Below are 23387 nucleotides of genomic sequence, written 5' to 3'. Positions count from 1 at the left end.
TACCAATTATGATTATCTGTACACCTCTAATGTAGATGTATTTCATGACCTCATTAATAAGACCACCTCATTATAGCAAACATGTCGAGTAGGTCCCTAACATATAATTATCTGTTCCACACATTTTTTTATTTACAAACTCTTATGCTTACAGTTTTTCAGCACCTGCCTTACATCATAGAGACTCTAATAGCACTTTTGTGGTAGGGTAGGCGAATCACCAACATATTTGTCCATCTGTGTGTTTGTCCAGTGTGTTATTTAAAGTAGGTAAAAGCTTCTTTCACACTTGGTAGAAAATAAACAATTTGCATGATTGGGCAGGTATAACTGTGCATCTTGAAATGATATTACTGGCACCATGCAGATACTGTAGTTTACACTGAGGAACTGTGTGTGTAATTACTCAACTATTTCACTAATCCTGCTTACACAGGGGTGGATCCAGGGTTTGGCAGGGGGGGGTACACCAGGGCAGTAGGGATATGGATCATGCAACAGGGGGGGTCTGGCCCCCAGAAGCTAAAGCTATGTTAATATGTTCCGGGACTGAAAATTAAATGTATAGCGTGGTTTATGCACACAATTATCATACTGCTTTCTAAGTGGACTAAGAGTTGTGGATAAGTGACAGTCATGAGTAGTTCAGCTACCCACCTAACTATATATTAGCCTAAAGAATGGCATACACAAGATCATGTGCATTTCATTTACAAAATATTCTTAGCAGGCTAAACGTTCCCATGCATGGGATAGTGTTGCAGATGCTAGTTTTCATACTCAGCCACTATGGAGGATTCTTAATAGTGTTTTGTGTGGTGACTATTCTATTAGAGTATTTGACTGACTGCTCTATTAGAGTATCACAATATTGCTTTAATTTTTTTGTTGTTGAGGGAGCACGTGCCCCCTCTCCCCCTTGGATCTGCCGCTGTTATATCTTTTCACTCTAAAGGATCATTAAAGGTCATATGGGATATTAAAAAATTAATGATGATGTGTAAACACCTGCATGGGGTTTGCATGGCAAGAGATATATTTGTCTCATTACTACTTATTAAAACATTAAAAGTGCATAGCATAGGGTAAGTTCTGAACCTTCGTTTGCCATGCAGTAACTACAATTGCAAATTGTGTTGACATTAAATTATGATTATGATGTGATTTGGGTTGAGGCTTAGAAGCCTGTACACCCATTCAATTACATACATATACATACATAAATTAGATGCAATAAACAAAAATTAACTATAAATATAATTATTACATTAACATAAATCTAAAGTCATAAAAGTAATTATCTATAGCTGATTTAAAATTATGTAACGAAGAATTCTCCACAATATCACTTGTAAGATTGTTCCAGTCATTAATTACTCTAGTACCAAAGTAGTTGACTCTAGATCACTCCAACTTTTTCACTCTTTCTTACAACACACAAACTAGAGGTCACGCATACAAAGTACTTAAGCCCCCTACCCACCATTCATGTTGAGATTGAAGTAACCAGTTAACAGCTTGAAAAGAAATATTAGGTCACCACATCTGTGCTTATACAAAAGAGATGGTAAATTCATTGATGTCAGTCGATCTATGTAAGACCTGTCTCTCAAAGTCGATACAAGTTTTGTAGCACACTGTTGCACACCCTCAAGTTTACGTTGATCCAATACATAATAGGATCTCCATTTTACATTTCCGTATTCCAATATTGATCAAACCATTGACTTGTACAGTTGCGACAGTACAACTTCGTTCAAATCGATAAAGCATCTGTTCATACAAGCCAATACCCTGTTCACTTTCATAGCTACTTTAGAAGCATGTTGGTGGAACTTTACATTCACATCAAATATAATGCCCAAGTCCTTATGACAATTAATTGAGTCCAATAAGACACCATTAAGATAGTAGCTATGTGTGGCGATCAAAGTGAATCACTTTACATTAAGTAACAGAAATTCAGTTGCCACACATCACACTGTTTAGCTAGATCATCTAAATCAGTTTGAAGTTGTACATGGTCTGCCAATGAAGAAATAGTTCGTATTATCCATAGGTTCATTTCTTTTTGTTGACAATAAGGTAAACGTCATGTAGAGAATGAAACTGTGCTATGTGTACACCACTTGTCATGTAGGTATAATTGCCTTAGCTTGCATGTAGTTTAACCCTGCATGCATGTTCATTTTATTTCACTATATGTACTTAAAAGATGACATAAGGATCATGTACTTTAAACCACTGTCAACATGTATGCTACACAGCAATATAGAACAATATTGTTACCTTACATATACAGGAGGTACCAATGCTTTTGGTTGTTCTTTACAGCACGTTGAAGACACTGGTAGGGAGGTCTTACTGAATAATTGAACTAAATTCCTCGCAGACAAACAACTTTGGTGTTTTGCATCATTAATTTCAGTGTACTTGCAGGATGGCATAAGTTCTTTAAAAGTAACATCACTATGCATGTTACATAGTTACATGAGCGGTGCTGGTGTTTAATGCTTGGTCTCTCTTCCCAGCATTAAAATACGTGGAGATGGTCCTGCATGTAGGGCAGGTATACCAAGGTACCTTTTTTGTTTTATCTGGTCAGTCTTCATCCACAAACTCAGTTTTTCACTAGTCTGCCTTATATCATAGTGACTCTAACAACACTTTTGTGGTAGGGCAGGCAGATTGCCAACATATTTGTCCATGCATCTGTGTGTGTTGGTCTAGTGTGTTGTATTATAGTAGGTAAAAGCTTTGTCATACTTACAGAATATCTACATCTATGTTTTAAGCACATAGGTGTGCACTGACATGCAAAACTGTATGAGGCTTTGTTCAAATTTACCTCATTACTGCTTCAGTAAATAAGCAACTTGCATGATTGGACAGAAACTACTGTGCATATGAAAAATGAATACTGGAACCATCATGCCAATATCGTAGTTATGTGTGTGACCTTGCACAACTGTTTCACTAATGGCCAATTATTTTTAAAACTGGGTTTTTGTATGGCAAGAAGTATATGTGTCACCACAACCGATTAGAACTGAAAGTGCATAGCATAGGACAAGTTCCAAACCTTTGTTTGCCATGCAGTAACTATAATCGCAAAAGTGCATGTGTTTGCTTTAAATTATGCACAAGTTCATTTCTCTTCTTTATTGACATTAAGGTAGAAACTGAAACTGTACCACGTGTATACCACCTGTCATGTAGGTATAATTACCTTAGCTCCCATGCAACTTAACTATAATTAGCCATGCATGTTCATCATTTCACTATATACTTAAAAGATGGCATAAGGATCGTGTACTTTAAAGTACTATCGACATAGCAATATAAGACACTAATGGTTGGTTCCCATTGTATTAATTATTATGTTGCATTAGTTGTCCTGCATGTAAAGCAGGTACTGCTTTTGTTTGTTCTATACAGCATGTTGAAGTCACTGGTAGGGAAGACTCACTGAATAATTGAACTACATTCCTGTCAAAACCACAAACAACTTTGGTGTTTTGCATCATTGATTTCAGCAGGAAACCTCATGCTCTTTAAAAAAAAGTGACATCACCATGTACGCTACATGATGTTTAATGCTTGGTCCCTGTTCCCGGCCTTTAAATGTTTAATGTGGAGATGGTCCTGCACGTAGGGCAGGTACTAGTTCAAGTCAAGCATGCAGCATTCCATATCATGAAGAAAAGTGGTATACATGGTTGATACAATTTGTAGCTACATTGAGTCTATCAGTGGTGACTAAATGTTTTTGGGACTTTTTTGATGTACCTTTATATTCTATCTGTTCCATTCAAATTTTTATCTACAAACTCAGATAGACAACCTTACATATAGGGACTCATACAGTGCTTTCGTGATAGGGCAGGTATTATCATGGAAAGGGCTTGTGTGCAGTAAAAAGAAAATCTGTATACTAGTAGGGTCTGGGGCATACTCAGAAAATTTTGGAATGTTAGTGTGCCAAGATTGAACCCGGAAGCAATTTTAGAGAAATGAAATTGAGGTCTGGAAGTAATTTAAGAAAACAGAGACAAACTTTAAAAATAAGAACTACATGATATATACTTACATACATGCAAATCTTATTTATTGGATTCTATTTATGGAAGAGAATTAAAACTAATTGGATTTTAAGGCAATTTTTAACCAAAGAGTAGTAGACCACGAAAAGGAAATTTTTGAAACTGAAGTCCCTGTAGTAAATTGTGAAGATGTACAACACATAAGTATGCATACATAACTTAGAGTTTATTATACTTTCTGTGGTACAGCTGGTTATTTCATAACTAGCCCAATCATCAAATGTGACCGGGCCTGCGATAATAGGGCATGTGGGCACATGATTTTTGCCTACTTTTTCACACTTTCATCACTCATAACATTTTGTACCATTATGCTATGGCATTGCAATTTTCAGCTCTTAGTAGGCATTTAATTGGCATCATGATGCAAGTTACAGAATGGAAATATACATTTCCAATACTGAGATATGACCTATAGAGTGATGGGGTGTAGTTTGTGCCCACATGCCCTGTTTTCGCAGGCCCGGTCACAAATAGCCACAAGTCATTTACAACTAGTGCAACTATAGCCCCTGGCACTAGCCACTTGGCTATGCAGCCAGCCACACACACACACACACACACACACACACACACACACACACACACACACACACACACACACACACACACACACACACACACACACACACACACACACACACACACACACACACACACACACACACACACACACACACACACACACACACACACACACATGCTACTATCACACGCACACAATGGCTGATTGTACGTAATGACCACAACTGTTAAATACCTGTATATTATAGATACTGGAAATTAAATTGCTGCAATATAAATTTTAACTGATCACTATGCATGCATGATTATGGCTAACAATGTTAACAGTAAAAGCATTGAATGGCTTAACTGCTTCCAGTAGACTCTCAACTTCTTCATCCAAAATGGAAATGACTGCTCTATTACAGTATTTCAAGTACAGATGTATGTTCTATTAGAGTATTTAAACTTTAGTCACTAAACAATTCACAAAAAAAAATGCTTTTTGTGGCAGAGGAGAGTGATTGGTGGTTACATGTAGCTATTTAGCAACTTCATAGTTAGTAACTAGCTAAGGCCACTCCAAGAAAATTCCTTGTTTCCCATTTCATTTACCTCAAAATACATGCGGGCGGGCGGTTCATTATCCATTATTCATTGTAGATACTTATTTTCGAAATTCATAACTAACTTACAGGTAAGAATACAGTAGAAATATTTAAACTAAGAACCTGAACAGTGAAAAGCTAGCTAAATGGGCTTTCTGAATGCTGAACTAGTTCTATACAATCACAGGATAAATAATGAATAAAATGTTCAGTTGACAGCAATAATGAATGACCATGCGGGAAGAGAATGTGCATGCGGGTGGGGAATGGGAAATAATGAATTTTCTTGGAGTGACCTAAAATAGAACTGCATTTAGAGTCATGTGAGCTTAATAAAAACCATCCTCCTGCATTGCTATTTTGAGCATTGGAGAAATCAATAATTAAATTCATGTGGCCTTATGACTGGAATATCTACATAAAGGTGTTAGAGAGAATATAACTGAGTCCAGCAGTGCAACAATATAATTGTACAGTAGAACCTCAGGGCTATCTGAAATTCAGTGTTTGGTTAGCTAACTTTAAATTTAAGTTGGATAACTGCTCATATGAGGCTTAACCATACATCAAGTGATATAGCCACCTTATCTTGGAGTATATTTGTTTTATGTTTTGTTGAGCCACTCTGTACACTGACATCCAAAATCGCAGCACATTTTGTTGGTCTATCATAATAGTAAACTATATGTATCCTACATCACTTTCAGTACATCTGTTGGAAGGCATACCATGACATAGTACATATGCCTTCCAGCAGAGGCACATGTATAGGCATATGTATCCATGACACTTCCTCTCAGAGGTTTCTTAATTAGGGGCACAATAGCTTCATAAGATTTTGTAACCAAATAGGTATAGCTCTATAATTTGTAGCAAAAATGAGCCAAAAGATCTTGTCATTCTTGTGTAGAGTATACCCCAGTTTGTCACAATCTTTAGTAAAACCATACGGGCAATGCCAAAATAGTATAGCGAGATATCATGACAAAATCACATGAAATAACCTAGTTTATGTCTTGACATGTAACCAGTTTATGTCGTGACAGAAATTGCATACAAAGATAATTTCGTTATGGTATCAATGATTACGATTCTGTAAAAATTCAATGCCCAAGATTTTATAAAGGTGACTTATAATATGTACTCTCATAAGAATTAAAACTATTGGTGAATTACGTAAACAAGAGTATTTTACCAGGACAAGTTGTTGTGGTATACAACATAAATACCCATATATGGCAAAAGAATCCTGTGTAGCTATATGATTGTGGACTTGTGGTATCCCCATACTGTAGATGATCACAGAGTACAGTAGTTTACTTGGTAAAACTCATACATTTGTAAAAATCACCACTGTATTTTCATAGACAGAACTCCAAGGTACCACTACCAACTGTTTTGTAGGTGCAGGCCATTTCTCATTGGCAAGCTGGGTGGTGGTCCAAAGTATCTAATGTAGTACAGGGACTTCGCACATAATAATCAAATAATGTCCCTTCCAAAAATCAAGTGGATCCATTGCCCATTTTTTGTACACAGTTTTCAGTTAAAATACAACTAAGCAGCATAACACACGCAACTGTACCAAAGTGAACTAAATCCACTATTAGCTGATTTTAAGGATCGGAGTAATATATAATTAATACACTACACAATATTACACTGTAACTAGTAGACCAGACCATTATAGGTAGCTAGGTAGTTTATACTCGTGTATGCAAAATGAGCAGCTATATATAGTTAGCTATCTGTTTGTTACTGGTTTGACACCATTAATAACATTGGCTAAGTGAGGATCAAGTTCTCTAACACTATCTTCAATAACATCCAAAAGTGATACCATGACAGTGATGGAACAAAAAAAATGAATTAAATCTATACACCTCACTTTGGCATCAGCACTATTGTCCTCTATGGCTTGTATCACATCACTAGTAAAGTTGAATGCTTCACATATAACCCTCCACATATCAGGTCGTTGTTTGGTCACAGACATAGCATTTATGCACCATTGAAACACTCTCGGCATGCACTGGAGAAATTAGGTGTGCATTCAGAAGCCAAGACTACTCCACGATCGGCTGATTCTCCACCGATTATGTGAGAGGTTGAGTAAGACGAAAGGTTGAACGAACGATCAACTGTCTTTGCCCCGGACTTTGCCGTCATTCTTTTAGCTTATCGCACATCCATCCTGTGCCCAACTGAGTGATTTTCTATCACCGCAAAACTAAAACCAAGTTCTGACCATTGATTTACAAACCTCAGTTCCTGGGGTTTATAAAATTAATCTATGTTCTGACCATTTTCGAAGTCATTCGGTCTCGTTCTGTTAGGCTTCCTCCTCTACTTCCTTTTACGTCATGGCAAAGTGTTCCATTTATGGCCAACACTGAGAACAAGGTCTTGTCTTCCGTTCTCGTCTTGATCGCTGCCACAGTATAATTACGTGCGCATGCGTATAGACTATCTTCACAGGGTATTTGTAACTAAGAGGCATTAAATAGAATATTTAAATTTTTTTGAATCACAACTACTATCGTGGTGACACATGGATCCCATATTCGAGGGTCGGTTAAGGAACACACTAGGAATGGTTAGTAATTTTTCTTATAACAGTGTAGTTAGGTCTTGTGATGTAGGGTTTAGAAAAAGTGAGAAATTTGTCACGTTTTCTTTCAGTCTTCCCCGAAGAAGACACCACAAGTTCAAGTATACGGCTCGCCCATTCGTTCACCAGCTTGTATAAAAGAAAATGGAGACAGGTTAGTTTGAACAAAGCTCGGAAAGAACGCAATTATGTGTTCTAATATTTTCGTTTTGTGTTTGCGTCTTTTAGATACATACCAAGCCGCTCGTCTCCTGCCTTCCGTAGACAATTGTTTACTGGAGATGGTAATGATGAAGAGAAAGAACAGTAAGTGCATGTGATGTAGAAGTAAATGTTTAATTGTGCTGTGCTAAATTTTTGTGTAATGTGTAAACAACATGGTGTGTATGTGCTAACATTATCTGAGTAAATTGTTTATCTTGTTTTTCTCCTGGAAATGAGACTCTTACATGTGTAGTGACTAAATGTGATTTGTTTTTATGAATTTCAGTCATTGATTAGTCTGTAAAGATAAAAATAAGTTGCCTCATTTGTAAAATCAATTTTATTAACTGTTTGTGTTATGTATTTGTTATATGTGTTGTCTTTTTTTCTGAATATTAGGAATCCAGAGCCTATCAAAGGTGAGGATGGACTCTTTTATGGCCACACACATGCACACCCACATGTATGCACTCGAATGTTACCAAGTTCTTATTACCAACACCTCTCTGCCACAGCTGAGAGTATGGCCTACCAGTTGGCCCTACAGAATGAGATATTAGGAGAGAGTCATGTTGAGCTACCTGATCCTAACAGTCGTGTACCACTGGCCCAAACCTCCAAGTCCAATCTCCTTCACTATCAGTCACCAAAGAAGATGCTCAGCACAATGGCTCCTTATAGTGTCTCCCCCATCAGCAAAACCACGTGAGTGATTTGTATGGTGGAACCTCTATATGTCAGACATGTACACTTTTGGCCTTTAAAAAGGTTATCCCTTTTCACTATTATAAGAGGTTTTTCATAGGAACTAGACCAAAGTCTTTGTCCTTATATGGGGGCTCTGTATTGTGTCCTAGTTTGTTAAGAGAGGTTTAACTACATATGGGATATATGGTAAAGCTGATGTGGTAGTGATTTTGCTGTCTGGATATTGTAAACGTAGTCTATATGGACAATGATGTCGTCACTTGCTTTAACTACAAGTTATATTGTGTCATGGGCATTGTTATTTAGCTCTATAAGCATTCATGTAACAGTAAGGTATGGTTATTGTGGAAGTTCTGAGGAAAACATGATAGCGCTTGAAATTATCCATAGGCTGGTGGTTTATTGATGTTGCCATTTATCACTGGTGAATCTACAAATTTGACGACAAATTTGGCAACACTTAAAGAATTATGTTTTTTTTAACACTGGCAACATGAGATGAAAAAGTTTATTTTATAATGGTGATTACAAAACAGCAAATCACTTGTTTGTGATGTACAGTAGTTCTACATGTGGAGTTTATGACTGTGAACATGTAATCATTAGTGTCGTTACTAGGGAATATTTGCTGTTGTTTCTATTGTAGGCAAAAGCTCTTGCTGTCACCACGAAGGGTAAGTAACTCAAGTGTAGTGTATTGTTTAAAATTGTAGTAATATGTATTAAAACGTGTCAATCAGTACATCACGTGCACAATCTAAAAATAGCCTAGTGTTACAAATATGGTGTGTGCATGTGCAAGTTCTGTCCAAGTCTATCACTACATCTCCCCTCCTTTAAGGTTCAAAACCGTAGTCGGTCGGGTGGACGTGTAACCGTTCCAGTCATTGATCTGGTAACAGGTCTTGAAGAGTTGCCACTAGGTTGTTGTGTGTCCGGGTTTACTGTGACCACAGGGTTGGTGCTATCAGGCTGTACAGTGTTAGTACTACTACTGTTTGGAACCACACGGAGATGGCAGCGGTTACGTCTGATTGGCCCCTGAGGTGTGTTCACAATATAAGAGCGAGGGGCGTCGGCTTGAGATCTGACTTGGCCTGATGTTGTTGACTGGCCAGTTGTTATCCACACCTCCTCCTCATCAGGGATAGGAGAAAGAGAGTGAGCTCAATGACGTTGATCATAAGCCATCTTCTGTTTGAGTTTAAATTCGGCATTTAGCTCTTTAAATGTTTCAAGGTATTCCCAGTGTGGTATGTATTGGTCTTGTACCTGAGGTAAAGTAGTGCGCAGGGATCGTCCCTGTAGTGTATATGGACTAACTATCATGCACACATACGTGATTGTATGTATAGGCACGTGAGCACATTGTAATTGATTGAGCACGTTGTATTCTATTGTTTTCAAATCAAATCTAATACATGGTGTCAGAAGTGTCTCCCGGCGTTTGAAGATCACGAACAGTAAAGAAACGATGGCTACAATGAACATAGATCCTCCTAAGCCATTTAACTTCAGTGATCCAGACGACTGGCCACGATGGAAGAAACGTTTCCTACAATTTCGTGATGCCTCCAATCTTTCTGCAGCTGCGGAGCCACGTCAGGTCAGCACATTACTCTACTGCCTAGGCGAAGATGCTGACGATGTTCTAACATCCACCAACGCCACACAGGATGAACGAAAGAAATTTGACTATGTTTTAGCAAAATTTGATGCCTTTTTTAGAGTCTGCCAAAACGTAATATTCGAACGTGCAAAGTTCAATAAGAGAGTCCAGCTGGCAGGCGAAAGTGCTGAACAGTTCATCACTTCTCTTTACCATCTCGCAGAAACGTGCAATTACCAAGGTTTAAAGGAAGAAATGATACGAGATAGACTGGTGGTCGGTATTAGAGACCAACACCTTTCCCAACAGCTGCAAATGGACCCAGATCTCACCCTGGAAAAGGCCAAAATAAGAATTCGCCAGAAGGAAGCTATTGGCAGACAACAAGATCTCCTGAACGATCGGCCAGAAGGGGTCATTTCAAGTGACTTAGAGAATATCCGACTTCCACGTAGACCCCCTAATGTTTCCAAGGCCTATGGATATATTCCCTTGAGACAGGATTCTCCTGCTAGAAACTGTGGACGCTGCGGAAAAGGGAAACACACACGAGATCGATGCCCAGCTCGAGATATCACTTGCTTTAGATGTGCTAAAAGAGGACACTACAGTAGCATGTGCCTCTCAAAAAAATCAGCTACAGACACAGTACAACATGCAGAAGACCTAAATGAAGAAGAAACAGAAGATGATAATTTCTTAGGAGCAATCACGGCCCAACAGACCACCCAATGGTTGACTGAAGTATCAGTAAACAAAGTACCTTTGACCTTTAAAATTGACACAGGTGCTGAAGTTTCTGCCATTAGTGAAGCTGCTTTTGACCAATTGCCAAATGTCAATTTAGAGAAGTGCTCAAGGAAGTTGTACGGTCCGGCAATGTCACCATTATGTGTGTTAGGACAGTTTACAGCAACCCTTACTCATAAGCAGGCTACAAGCCAACAAAATGTGTTTGTTGTTCAGCACCTCAAACGTAACCTGCTTGGATTACCGGCACTCATCTCGTTAAACCTAGTGTCAATGCTTGATTCAGTTGAGTGCACTAAAACTGATGTGGAGAAACGGTACCCTCAGCTTTTCAATGGTCTGGGTCAATTTGGAGAAGAATATGAGGTATCATTGAAGGAAGGTGCCAAGCCATTCGCCCTTTATACTGCCAGAAACATACCTCTGCCTTTAAGAAGTAAAGTTCAAAACGAACTGAAGCGTATGGAATCATTGGGGGTCATCTCTCCTGTAAGCAGTCCATCACCATGGTGTGCCGGCATGGTTGTGGTCCCCAAATCATCAGGCAAAGTCAGAATATGTGTCGACCTAAAGCGCCTAAATGAGAGTGTTCAAAGAGAATATCATCCCCTGCCACGTGTGGAAGAAACACTAGCCCAGCTCTCAGGTGCACAAGTGTTCACAAAGCTGGATGCCAATAGTGGGTTCTGGCAGATCCCTCTTGCCAGAAGCTCACGTTTATTGACCACCTTCATCACACCATTTGGAAGGTATTGTTTCAATGTCTTACCATTTGGAATTACTAGTGCTCCGGAATTATTTCAACGGCGTATGAGTTTATTATTGAATGGCATGCCTGGAGTCGTCTGCCTGATGGATGATGTTCTCATATTTGGGAAATCTCAAGTCGAGCATGATGCTCGTTTAGAGGCTGTGCTAAAATGCCTTGTATCAGCAGGTGTGACCCTCAACCCTGACAAATGCGAATTTTCAAAATCAGAGCTGAAATTCCTTGGCCACATCGTTAACTCCCATGGTGTTCAAGTAGATCCAGCCAAGACGGATGCAATTCTTCAAATGGGTCCTCCAAAGAATGTGTCAGAGCTGCGCCGTTTTATTGGTATGACTAACCATTTGTCAAAGTTTATCCCATGCAGTGCTGAGTTGACGAAACCATTAACTGAGCTACTCAGCTCCAAGCGTACCTTCTGTTGGGAAGTAGCTCAAAGTGAAGCTTTTAAGAAAGTCAAAGAAGCGTTGACAAATGCTCCTCTACTTGCATTGTATGACCCTGGTGCTGAAACAATGGTGTCTGCTGATGCATCATCATTTGGATTAGGAGCAGTCATAATGCAGCGGCCAGATGCAAGTTCTCAGTGGAGAGCAGTGGCTTTTGCTTCCCGTACTATGACTGAAACAGAGGTGCGTTATGCACAAATAGAGAAGGAGGCTCTGGCCCTCACATGGGCTTGTGAGAAGTTCTCAATGTATCTAATTGGAAGATCATTTACCCTGGAGACAGATCACAAACCTTTGCTGTCTCTATTGGGGCAGAAGAACCTAGACAGCTTACCACCACGTGTGTTACGATTCCGCTTACGTATGATGAGATATGATTTTACAATTGTTCATGTTGCTGGTAAATCTTTGCTTACAGCTGACACTCTCTCAAGAGCCCCTTTGGTTGTTAAAGCTACAGAGATCAGTGAACTACAAAGTTTAGTAGAAAGTTTTGTTGCTACAGTTGTTAACTCACTTCCAGCTAGTTCAGACCAAATGGAGAGGATTCGTGTAGCACAGATGGAAGATTCAGTGTTGTCCCAAGTGATAAAATTTTGTCAAGATGGCTGGCCTGCCAAACATACTATAAAAGGTACATTAAAATTTTATTGGAATGTACGTTGTGAGTTGTCCCTTTACAATCACCTCCTGTTGCGTAATAATAGAATTTTAATCCCTGTAGGCTTGCAACAGGAAATCCTCAACCGTATCCATCAGGGGCACCAGGGAATCACCAAATGCCGGTTGCGTGCATCCACAACAGTCTGGTGGCCAGGAGTGTCACAGCAGATTATAAGTATGGTACAGAAATGTAAAGAATGTTGTCAGACATTTCTTCACAAGAGTGAGCCAATGATTCCATCCAAACTGCCACAACGTCCTTGGCAGAAGATAGGAACTGACTTGTTTGAATTTAAAGGTGTCATGTACCTATTGCTAGTAGACTATTACTCTAGGTTCATTGAAGTAGCTAAGTTGTCATCGACTACCACAAGGAGTGTTGTATCTGCTATGAAATCCATATTCGGAAGATATGGAATCCCAGAAGTGCTTATCTCAGACAATGGTCCACAATATTCATCTCATGAATTTATGGAATTTGCCTCAAGCTACGATTTCAAGCACATCACAAGCAGCCCCTATCACCCGCAGGGAAATGGAGAAGCAGAGCGAGCTGTAAAAACAGTCAAGAAATTATTGAAGAACTCCAACGACCCTAACATAGCTCTCCTGGCATACCGCTCTACACCACTTTCATGGTGCCATTTATCCCCATCACAATTGCTGATGGGCAGACAGCTTCGCTCTACCGTTCCTATGTCTGATACTTCTTTAGCTCCGAAGTGGCCAAATCTGGACAAGTTTCGCAAGATTGATGAACAATTTAAGCTAAAACAGAAGAGAAACTTTGATCGTCGACATAGGGTAGTGGAATTACCTAGTTTTGGAGCTGATGACCCAGTCTTTGTAGCCACTAGGGATGGCACTGATCCAGTACCTGGTAGAATAGTACAGGAAACTAGACACAGGTCCTACGAAGTACAGACACCGACGAGTGTAGTCAGACGAAACCGAAGTCACCTCCATTCTCGACCAGATGAGTCAAGTGCTAGAGAGGAAGAGTCACGGTCGAGTGTAGCAGAGCCAAGAATAGAGTTTTCCAGAAGCCCTGTTGTGACTCGATCCAGGACTGGTACTGTTGTTAGACCCCCAGATAAATTAAACCTTTAACCTTTGAGAAAGGGGGATGTAGTGTATATGGACTAACTATCATGCACACATACGTGATTGTATGTATAGGCACGTGAGCACATTGTAATTGATTGAGCACATTGTATTCTATTGTTTTCAAATCAAATCTAATACAGTCCCATCAGTAGTTGTGCTGGGGACAAGTTGCACCAGGGCAGGGGGGTAGTGCGGTAAGTTAGCAAAGCAGTGTATGGATCATCAGAGCTTTTAAGCAGCCTTTTTACAGTTTGAACAGCACGTTCAGCTTGTCCATTGCTTTGCGGGTAATAAGGGCTGCTGGTAATGTGGTGAAATTTATATGATGAAGCAAACTCAGCAAACTCGTGAGAAGAGTACTGTGGACCATTGTCACTGATGATCTTTTCTGGAATGCCATGTCGTGAAAACATGGACTTGAGTCCCTCAATAATGCTTCGTGCTGTTGTGGTTTTAAGTTTGATAGCCTCGATGTACCTGGAAAAGTAGTCAACAGCAACCAAATAGTTGGCTCCATTCAGGAAAAATAGATCTGTTCCGATCTTCTGCCAGGGGTAGTCGGGGAGATATGATGGCAAAAGAGGTTCTCTCCTTGGTGTCGAAACTCTCACACATGTTGGACACCTTTCTACCATGTCTTTGATGTGCTTTGTAATACCAGGCCACCATACTGATATGTTAGCTCTAAGGCGGCACTTCTGTATGCCCTGGTGACCTTCATGGAGCTTGGATAGAACCTCTCTTTGCAGCAACTTAGGGATCACTATTCTTGGCCCGTACAGCAATAGGTTATTGTGCAGTGTAAGATGGCCCCTGGCTTGCCAGTAGGGTTTGAGTTCGAGTGGTATGTCCCATTTGGATGGCCAGCCATGCTTGCAATAGTCAATCAGACTAGAACAAACTGGATCACTGGCTTGGGCTTCACAAAATTCATTAAGCCGGTGGCTGCTGGCTGGTAGCATAGTAACACAGGTCTCTAATAAGTATTCTGCTTCTTCCTGTAGGGGACAAACAGCTGCTGAGGCTGTGGAACCCAGTGGAGAGCGAGACAGTGCATCTGCAGTGACCAACTGCTTGCCTGGTGTATGTGAGATACTGTATTCAAAATGTCCCAGTCTCAATCTAAATCTCATTATTCTTGGTGGAAGGCTATGCAAGCTTTTGTTTCCTAACAGAGGTAACAGTGGCTTGTGGTCTGTTTCAATCTGAAACTTCTTGCCCAGAATGTAGCTGGAGAATTTTTCACAAGCCCAGGTGATGGCAAGGGCTTCCTTTTCTATTTGTGCATAACGACGTTCTGTGTCTGTCATGGCACGGGACGTGTAGACTACTGGGAGCCACCCCTGGTCACTGTGCTGCAGCAACACTGCCCCCAAGCCATAAGAGGAGGCGTCAGCAGAGACTTTAAGTCTGCATTTACATTGTAGAGGGCAAGAACTGTAGGCTTTGTTAACTCCTCTTTGATTTGGTTATAGGCATATGCTTGTGCATTGTCCCAGGTCCATGCATTGTTCTTGCTAAGCAACTCACGAAGTGGTTGGCTAAGGCTTGCAAGACGGCTAGAAAATTTGCCCAAGTGATTAGCCATTCCCATAAATCGTTTTAATTCTGAGACATTTGTTGGGGCAGGCATCTTGGCAATAGCAGCAGTTTTCTCGGGGTCTGGCATGATCCCTTGCTGAGTGATTAGGTGACCCAAAAACCTGAGTTCTGTCTTAGCAAACCTACATTTGTCTGCGTTAAGTGTAACACCCGCAGATTGAAGTCGCTGAAGGACACACTCTAATCGGGTATCATGTTCATCTTTGTTGGCACCGAAAACAATTACGTCGTCCATGTGACAAAGTACGCCTTCTATTCCCACTAAGGTTTTGTCCATCTGGTGCTGGAAATGTTCCGGGGCACTACAGATCCCAAATGGCAGCTTGTTAAAGCAGTACCGTCCGTACGGGGTTAAAAAGGTTGTCAGCAACCTTGATGGCTGTGCTAAGGGGACCTGCCAAAAGCCACTATTGGCATCAAGTGTGCTAAAAATTTTGGCGCCAGCCAACTGTGCCAGTGTGTCATCTACAGACGGTAGAGGGTGGACCTTACGCTGTACATTTTCGTTAAACGGCTTGAGGTCTACACAGATTCGAATAGCACCTGTTTTCTTGGGCACGACAACCATCCCTGCGCACCAAGGTGATGGTTCTTCTACTTTAGAGATGACATTCAGTGACTCCATTCTATCCAGCTCATCTTTCACCTTGGAGCGAAGTGGCATGGGGACATGACGTGGTGTGAATATAGCATAGGGTTTGGCTCCCTCTTGCAGTGCAATTGTGTATGCATCCCCAAAGCTCCCTAGCCCCTGAAAAATGGATTGAAATTTCTGTACTACTTTATACTGGGTGTTGTCACTTAGGGAATCTACTTTAACCACAAGGTTCAAGGCCTCAATTGCAGGTAAGCCTAGCAGGTTTTTTTTTCAGGTTTTCTATCACATACGCTGATTGTATGGTTTGCTTACCCTGGTGGTCAAGTTTTCCCTTGAATTGTCCTTTCACTGTCAGGGTGGCCTGTGATGGTCCGTAGAGGGTCTTCTGTGGCTTTTCTAGCTTAACACGTAGCTTTTGGTAGGTTTCAACTGTGATGGCAGAGACTTCTGCCCCAGTATCCAGCTTAATTAGTACATCCACATTGTTCAGTGTCACTGTGGCTGTCCACGTAGTGGCTCGTGTGTCCTCAATGGCATCCAAAAAGGCAGAGTCTAGGCTAAGGCCCTGTGTGGTTGGGATTGTGTCCGTATTCTTACCGCCACAGGCACAGCAATGATCTGTAGCTACCTCGTCAATTTTTGTAAGGCAGCAGGCTCCATAATGCCCTTTTTTCTGGCAGCGATGGCAGACAGCATCCTTAGCAGGACATTTCTCCCTTGAGTGTTGTCCCTTTCCACAACGTAAACAAGATTTGCTGTCCGACTGTCTCTGTTTGAAATACTTTGGATTCTGCTGTTGTGGTCGTCTTGTGTCATAGCTAGGTGTTCTACGGTAGCCTCGTTGCAGTTCATCCAGGTCACCCGACGTTGCTCCTTTGAGCATTTGCTGCTGCTCCTGTACTGCCTCGCGCTGACGGACAAGCTTCTTCGCCTTCTCTAGGGTCAGCTCGGGATCTAACTGGAGTCGCTGCGACAATGAAGCATCTTGTATGCCAACAACGAGTCTATCACGGATCATTTCGGATGTGAGAGTACCGTAGTTGCAGTGTTCAACTAAGTTGTATAGCTCCACGATATACTGCTCTGCTGATTCGCCAGGTAGTTGGCATCGGCGGTTGAACCGTGCTCTCTCGAAGATAACGTTTCTCCGAACCTGAAAGAACCCATCGAACTTCGCCAGAACTGCTGCGTAGTCTTTCCGGTCATCTTCACTAATGTTCGTAGAATTTAAGACGGACTCCGCCTCCTCTCCTAAACAGTAAAGAAGTGTGTTCACTTGCTTGGGTGCAGAAGCGTCTTGAAGGCCAGCAGCAGAACGAAATTGTTCAAATCTCCGTTTCCATCTTGGCCAATCATCGGGCGTCTTGAAATCAAAGGGATCGGGAGGCTGGAGATGGATTTGTGCCATGAGTCGCGAAGCACGCTGCCACCATGTAGTAATATGTATTAAAACGTGTCAATCAGTACATCACGTGCACAATCTAAAAATAGCCTAGTGTTACAAATATGGTGTGTGCAATGTGCAAGTTCTGTCTAAGTCTATCACTACAAAAATAATGATGCAAATATATGCTTAAATGTTTGTTGCTTAAGTAAATCCCCCAAATTAATCTTACATGCTATAGTTCCTGCCTGGACATTGCTTCACAAAGACGTGCTGTATGACTTTGGTATATTGTCCTAGTGATAATTTTTACCAACACATTAGTTACAATGTCTATAAGGTGTTTGTGAGCTGAGTGGTATTGAAAATTTGTGACCCACTGAACGAAACTCAAATAGTATCAATTATTATTATCTTAAGAGTGTAACAGGCTATGGAGTTGAGACTTGTCTCTGTGTTTACCATGAACTAGGGAATACATCAATGTACAGTTGTTGGCCTACATCCACCCATGCTTGTGAGTAAGAAGGCTATTAAAGCTGTGAAACGAAGTTGCACTGTACATTTTAAATAACACATACATGACATTTGCTCAGTGGTACAGAAATGAAACTTGATACTCTCCATGAGCAGGCGATGGTGTATATATAAGTTTGACAATGGAAGAACAGCATGACTCATCCTTTAGGACAAGAATCAATAGGTGCATTATGTGGCTATGTTGTTTCAACATGTATACATTTTCATTGGTTCATTAATATTGTGGTATTACAATATACGTAAGTTATCATCCACCTCTATTCAAAATAATTATCTCATTTTCTTTGCAATGTATGTCGATGATCTCATATTCTTAGGCGGAATTCTGACATTCTGTATACTACATTGTTTAATTAACATGTTGTCATAGGCAACACGGAAGATCTCCAAGACTCCATTTAAAGTACTGGATGCCCCAGACCTTCAAGATGATTACTACCTCAATCTGCTGGACTGGTCATCAGCTAATGTGCTCAGTGTAGGACTAGGGACTGCTGTCTATCTGTGGAGTGCTGTCAGCCATCAGGTACTATGTTATTACATGCCTCATCTCCATTCCCAATTCTCCACCTAAATTCCATCATGTATGGTATACATGTTTTCTGTATCTGGTATGAAGTTTTTTAGAACTGTAGTATTCCGTGTTACCTTCTAATTAGCATGTACCATACTCCATAAATTCCATACCCCAAATTACATCCATACCATAATGAAAAATGTGTAATTCATGTACAGTGGAACCTGTCTAAAGCAGTCTAAGTCCCAGCTCCTAGCAATGTGAATGCCACCAGACCCATTAAAGAAATAGCAGTATGACTACTTGCTTGGTGTTCAGTTGTTTGTAGTGTTAACTGCACTCTATCCTGTTGTTACAGGTGACCAAGTTGTGTGATCTACAAAGTGAAGGAGACACTATCACATCTGTGTGCTGGTCTGAAGATGTAAGTGTGTGTTGTGATGTAATGTTATGTCATGGGTGATGATGTAATGTTATGTAACGCTGTTGTAGGGTCACTTATTAGCAGTAGGGACACACTTAGGCTATGTTCAGATCTGGGATGCTGCAGCCAGCAAAAAAGTCTCTACATTGACTGGCCACAATGGAAGAGCCAGTAAGTGTATGTTTGTGTTGAACTGTAAGTTGAATAACGCATGAATGGAGTACCACGGGGGCCCACTTGCAGTCCTACCAAAAATATCATAGGCACTTAAATTTGAAAGATTTAGCTCTTCATAATTTTAGCCCTGGGAAACCGTATATGTTTAGGGTTGTTCTCAATTTGAACCAAGTAAACCAACTCTGTTCTTCACTCTTCATGGTCATCATTATTTTTGTAACTTGACCGTGTCATGTTGTGTGTCTCATGGCATGTCTTCCCCATACATGTAGCCTCGTTGTCATGGAACAGCACTAGTGTGGCTTCAGGTAGTCGTGACCGCACCATACTACAGTGGGACCACCGTATGACTGCTGGCAACCGTTACCTGCGCAAGCTGACTGGTCACTCCCAAGAGGTGTGTGGTCTCCGATGGTCGCCTGACAGCCAACTGCTAGCTTCAGGCGGGAATGATAACAAAGTGAGCTCATACATAACTGTTTTGTCATACGTGTAGAGTCTAGTTGTTAGGCACATACGCCTAATAAAGTTCGCAAAAAAAAAGAGTGATAACATATAAGCGCCTAATAAATAAACCTTGTCATGATGATTATTTTGGATTCACTCTCTTGGGGTGGTATGAATTGCATTCATTACATGTACCAATACTTTGAGTCCAGTTTTTTGTGCACTAAATCCTTCATGTGAAGTATACTACAGAAGACTGCTTCGCTTGGTAAGTACGTATGGTAAACGCACGTATTTTGGCTTTGTACTTTGTGAAATACGCTTTTAGCAAACCCTTAACACTTCTTCTCTTGTATAGCTTCGTCTCATGTTGGAGCTTTGTGTTCATCCACATGCGCTTGTCACCATGATTTAAGTACGAAAAACGGGTATGCGCTTAACAGGTAATGTGCACTTAATATATACGTGCACTTAACAACCAGACGCTAGTAATGATATGACACACTTAGTTTCATAAACCAGTTTTTAGTTTTTTACATGATGTGACTTTTTCACATAAAGGAAACATGCATGTTTTAGTTGTTCATGTATGTTGTGTGCTTTGATTAGTTCTACCAGAAATCTTGCAACTTGTTACTAAAATGTGAAAAATCTACCTTAGCCATGAGACTAGAAAGTTATTGTTATAAGCCAAGCACTTGTGTATAGGTACAAGTTGTTAAAGCAGTGGAGTCTGCAGCTGTGTACAGTTAGCCAACAAATTGTGGAGATGTGTCTCAAGGTCATACGTGGCTGTGCACTAATGCCAACTGTTTATTAAGTTGTGCACTTTTCCAATAGTACCGTGATGTCAAAAATGGCTATACTATATATAGTGCATTTATATCTACGTTCTTAGTGTGCATACATCATTTTGTTGTTATACTCCTGTAGTTGTTCATATGGGACAACCACTCATCCACTCCACTCTACCGGTTCTCACAGCACAATGCTGCAGTGAAGGCACTGGCATGGTCACCACATCAGGTATAATTTTAGTGGTGTGTGGTCCACAGTATGTGTGTGATGTAAGGTTACATTCAGTCAGGGGAGGTTGGGTTCACTCTAAGCGCTATCTAAATATATGTTACTGGATTTGCAAAAACCCGACACAATGGTACATTTTTTGAATTCCAGTTTATTAAATATTTATAGTCTACTTAGCTAAGTGCACCTTCTGGCAAAGTTTCAGCCTCATATATTGATAACTTTTGTAGTTACAGCCCTACAAACTAGCAACAACAGAAAGATAATTTGTACAGCAAGTATAAAGAAAGTAAATTACAGGCACTTACTAGAACAGTTGTAACTTACGAACGGATTGCCGTACGGAATTGAAATTTGCACCATTGTGTTTGCCATTAATTGTGTGAAATCGGCTACTGGGTAAGTGTGTCCTTTCTTCGCTGCATACAAAGGCGAAATTTGTGAAGAAAGATTAATGACTTATGATCGCTTCGACGTAATGTAAAAACACCCATAACTTGTGTGTCCTTGGGTCTATGGCAATGAAACAGATCTTCCAACTCTTCTTGTGTGGGCGAATAAGATGATATCCAGGTTTTTATTGTCAGTCCCTTCCTTCACAAAAAATTTACAGAATGTTTTCCATAATAAGCAAATATTTTACCCATTGTATTCAATGCTTTTTACTATAAAGTTAGGCTTGCACAATTGTGTTGGGTTTTTGCAGTACTGGTCACATACACTCTTAATTGCTTTGTTTTATTTGGTATTTTATGTGACCCTCAATGCAGTAGTCACCGTACAAAACTGAAAAATGATGGAGTTTGCTGGGGATCATTAGATAGTCAGAACATGCTTGACAATGTGCTTTGTTTGGTAAAAAGCGCTTGAATTCTGGGTGAAATTAATAAGTTGTAGTTTGGTGTATACATCTTCACACCAGAATTGTCATCTACATATTCTATAACAAAACAATGATGATTCACTGCATTACACTGAGATTGGCTTATTACCCTCCTCAATAAAATGATTTTTGTGTGATTTATTTTAGTGGCGCTTAGATCGTTTCCAACCTCCTATGACATTCAGCAGTGAGGAGCTGGTGTTGACTGGGTGTAGTCTACCCAGCTATGTATATTGACTCTACTTGTGTTGTATTACTTGCAGTCTGTGTCCCAAGTACTGTGTGTTCTTATGTGCGTGTCTGCGTGTGTGTGCATGTGTGTGTACCATAACTGTGTGTGTTTGCTGTAGCATGGGTTGCTGGTGTCAGGAGGAGGGACAGTAGACCGTACCATTCGTTTCTGGAACATGTTAATGGGTCAGCCACTTCATCATGTAGACACCGGCTCACAAGTGTGCAACCTGGCATGGTCACGTAATGGCATGGAGCTGGTCAGTACTCACGGCTATTCTCAGAACCAAATCCTACTATGGCGATATCCCAGTATGACCCAGATTGCCAAACTTACTGGCCATACCACTAGAGTACTTTACTTGGTGAGTGTTGCTTTTGAAATTTACCTCTCTGTCTAGTTTAGCTACAGTATTGCCAGGTTTAGTTGTGGTTGGCTTATAGTGGGTGGTAATTTAATTAGAGTGTTTTGTCACCTTTAAGTGGTTATTAATACACACCATGCTACAGGCAATGTCACCAGATGGCCAGACCATAGTAACTGGAGCAGGCGATGAGACACTTCGTTTCTGGAATGTGTTCAGTAAAGCAAGATCACACAAGGTGTGAGTGTGTGTTAGTTTCTTTTGTATTGACTTGAAGTTGTATCATATAATCATTCAGAGAGGTTTATATTGGCCGTATTGTTCTGTTCTCACAGGAGCCCAATTCTCCACTCAACATTGTCTCATATCTGAGATAGCAGCAGTGGTCTGACTAGCTGCTGCTGTTTTTTAAAAAAATCTAACATCACTACATGTGTATAAACGAGGCATCTTCAAATCATCTAACTAAATTGGACTTGTAAATTATTTCAATTGATTTCTGATAGTAGGATTTGTTTTGTTTTGATTGGTTGGATTAGTTGTTGTAGTGGTTTTTAATTTTTAACTGTTTTGTATGGTATGGTTTGTTGGAATTTTAGTTTGTTTTCTTTCTAATTTGAACTGACTTGATTTTCTCAATGTGATCAGTGTGGTTGTACTCTGTGTGTGGTAATCATTTTGTTATATACTGATTTACAAACTAGTATCTTTGTAATCTTCTATGCAACACAGGATGCAACTGGAATGTGTGATTGTGCACCTTTTCAAAAGTATACAAATCATGTTTTCCCGTTTGGTTCTGTTGCAAAATGTTATGCAGTGATCTGAAGAAACCACTAACGTGGTAATGTAAGTCAGAAATCTGAAAGTTTACGTTAATGATACAGAACTACACTAACAATTATCATTACTTGACTGCTACTGTAAGGTCACTAATTACATGTAATGATTGGGAGTCATTTTATCCCTGCTGACACTATCAACCCCGGCCCTCACATACTGATGAACCATGCAGATTGTTCAAGCCATATCAACCTGTGAATACAACAGTGGACTAGTATGTAATAACTCATTCACACAATCTTGAAATTTGACTCCTTTGTAGCAC

At 40.3% G+C, this 23387-nt stretch overlaps 1 protein-coding gene across 1 annotated transcript; it reads left to right on the top strand.

Moving 5' to 3' along the window:
• The first annotated feature begins 7679 nt into the window (after positions 1-7679).
• On the top strand, positions 7680-23006 carry LOC136255572 (fizzy-related protein homolog). The gene is made up of 14 exons (XM_066048365.1): positions 7680-7811; positions 7898-7980; positions 8055-8132; positions 8430-8449; positions 8546-8735; positions 9385-9412; positions 18580-18735; positions 19085-19150; positions 19219-19321; positions 19600-19787; positions 20708-20800; positions 22034-22279; positions 22425-22517; positions 22615-23006. Exons 1-14 carry the CDS (start codon positions 7767-7769, stop codon positions 22654-22656), a joined length of 1431 nt encoding a protein of 476 aa, XP_065904437.1. The 5' UTR covers positions 7680-7766; the 3' UTR covers positions 22657-23006.
• Positions 23007-23387: the final 381 nt, after the last annotated feature.

Source organism: Dysidea avara, chromosome 5 (genome assembly GCF_963678975.1).
Source record: "Dysidea avara chromosome 5, odDysAvar1.4, whole genome shotgun sequence".
NCBI classification, from domain to species: domain Eukaryota; kingdom Metazoa; phylum Porifera; class Demospongiae; order Dictyoceratida; family Dysideidae; genus Dysidea; species Dysidea avara.
This window is presented reverse-complemented; position numbering and strand designations above follow the sequence as displayed.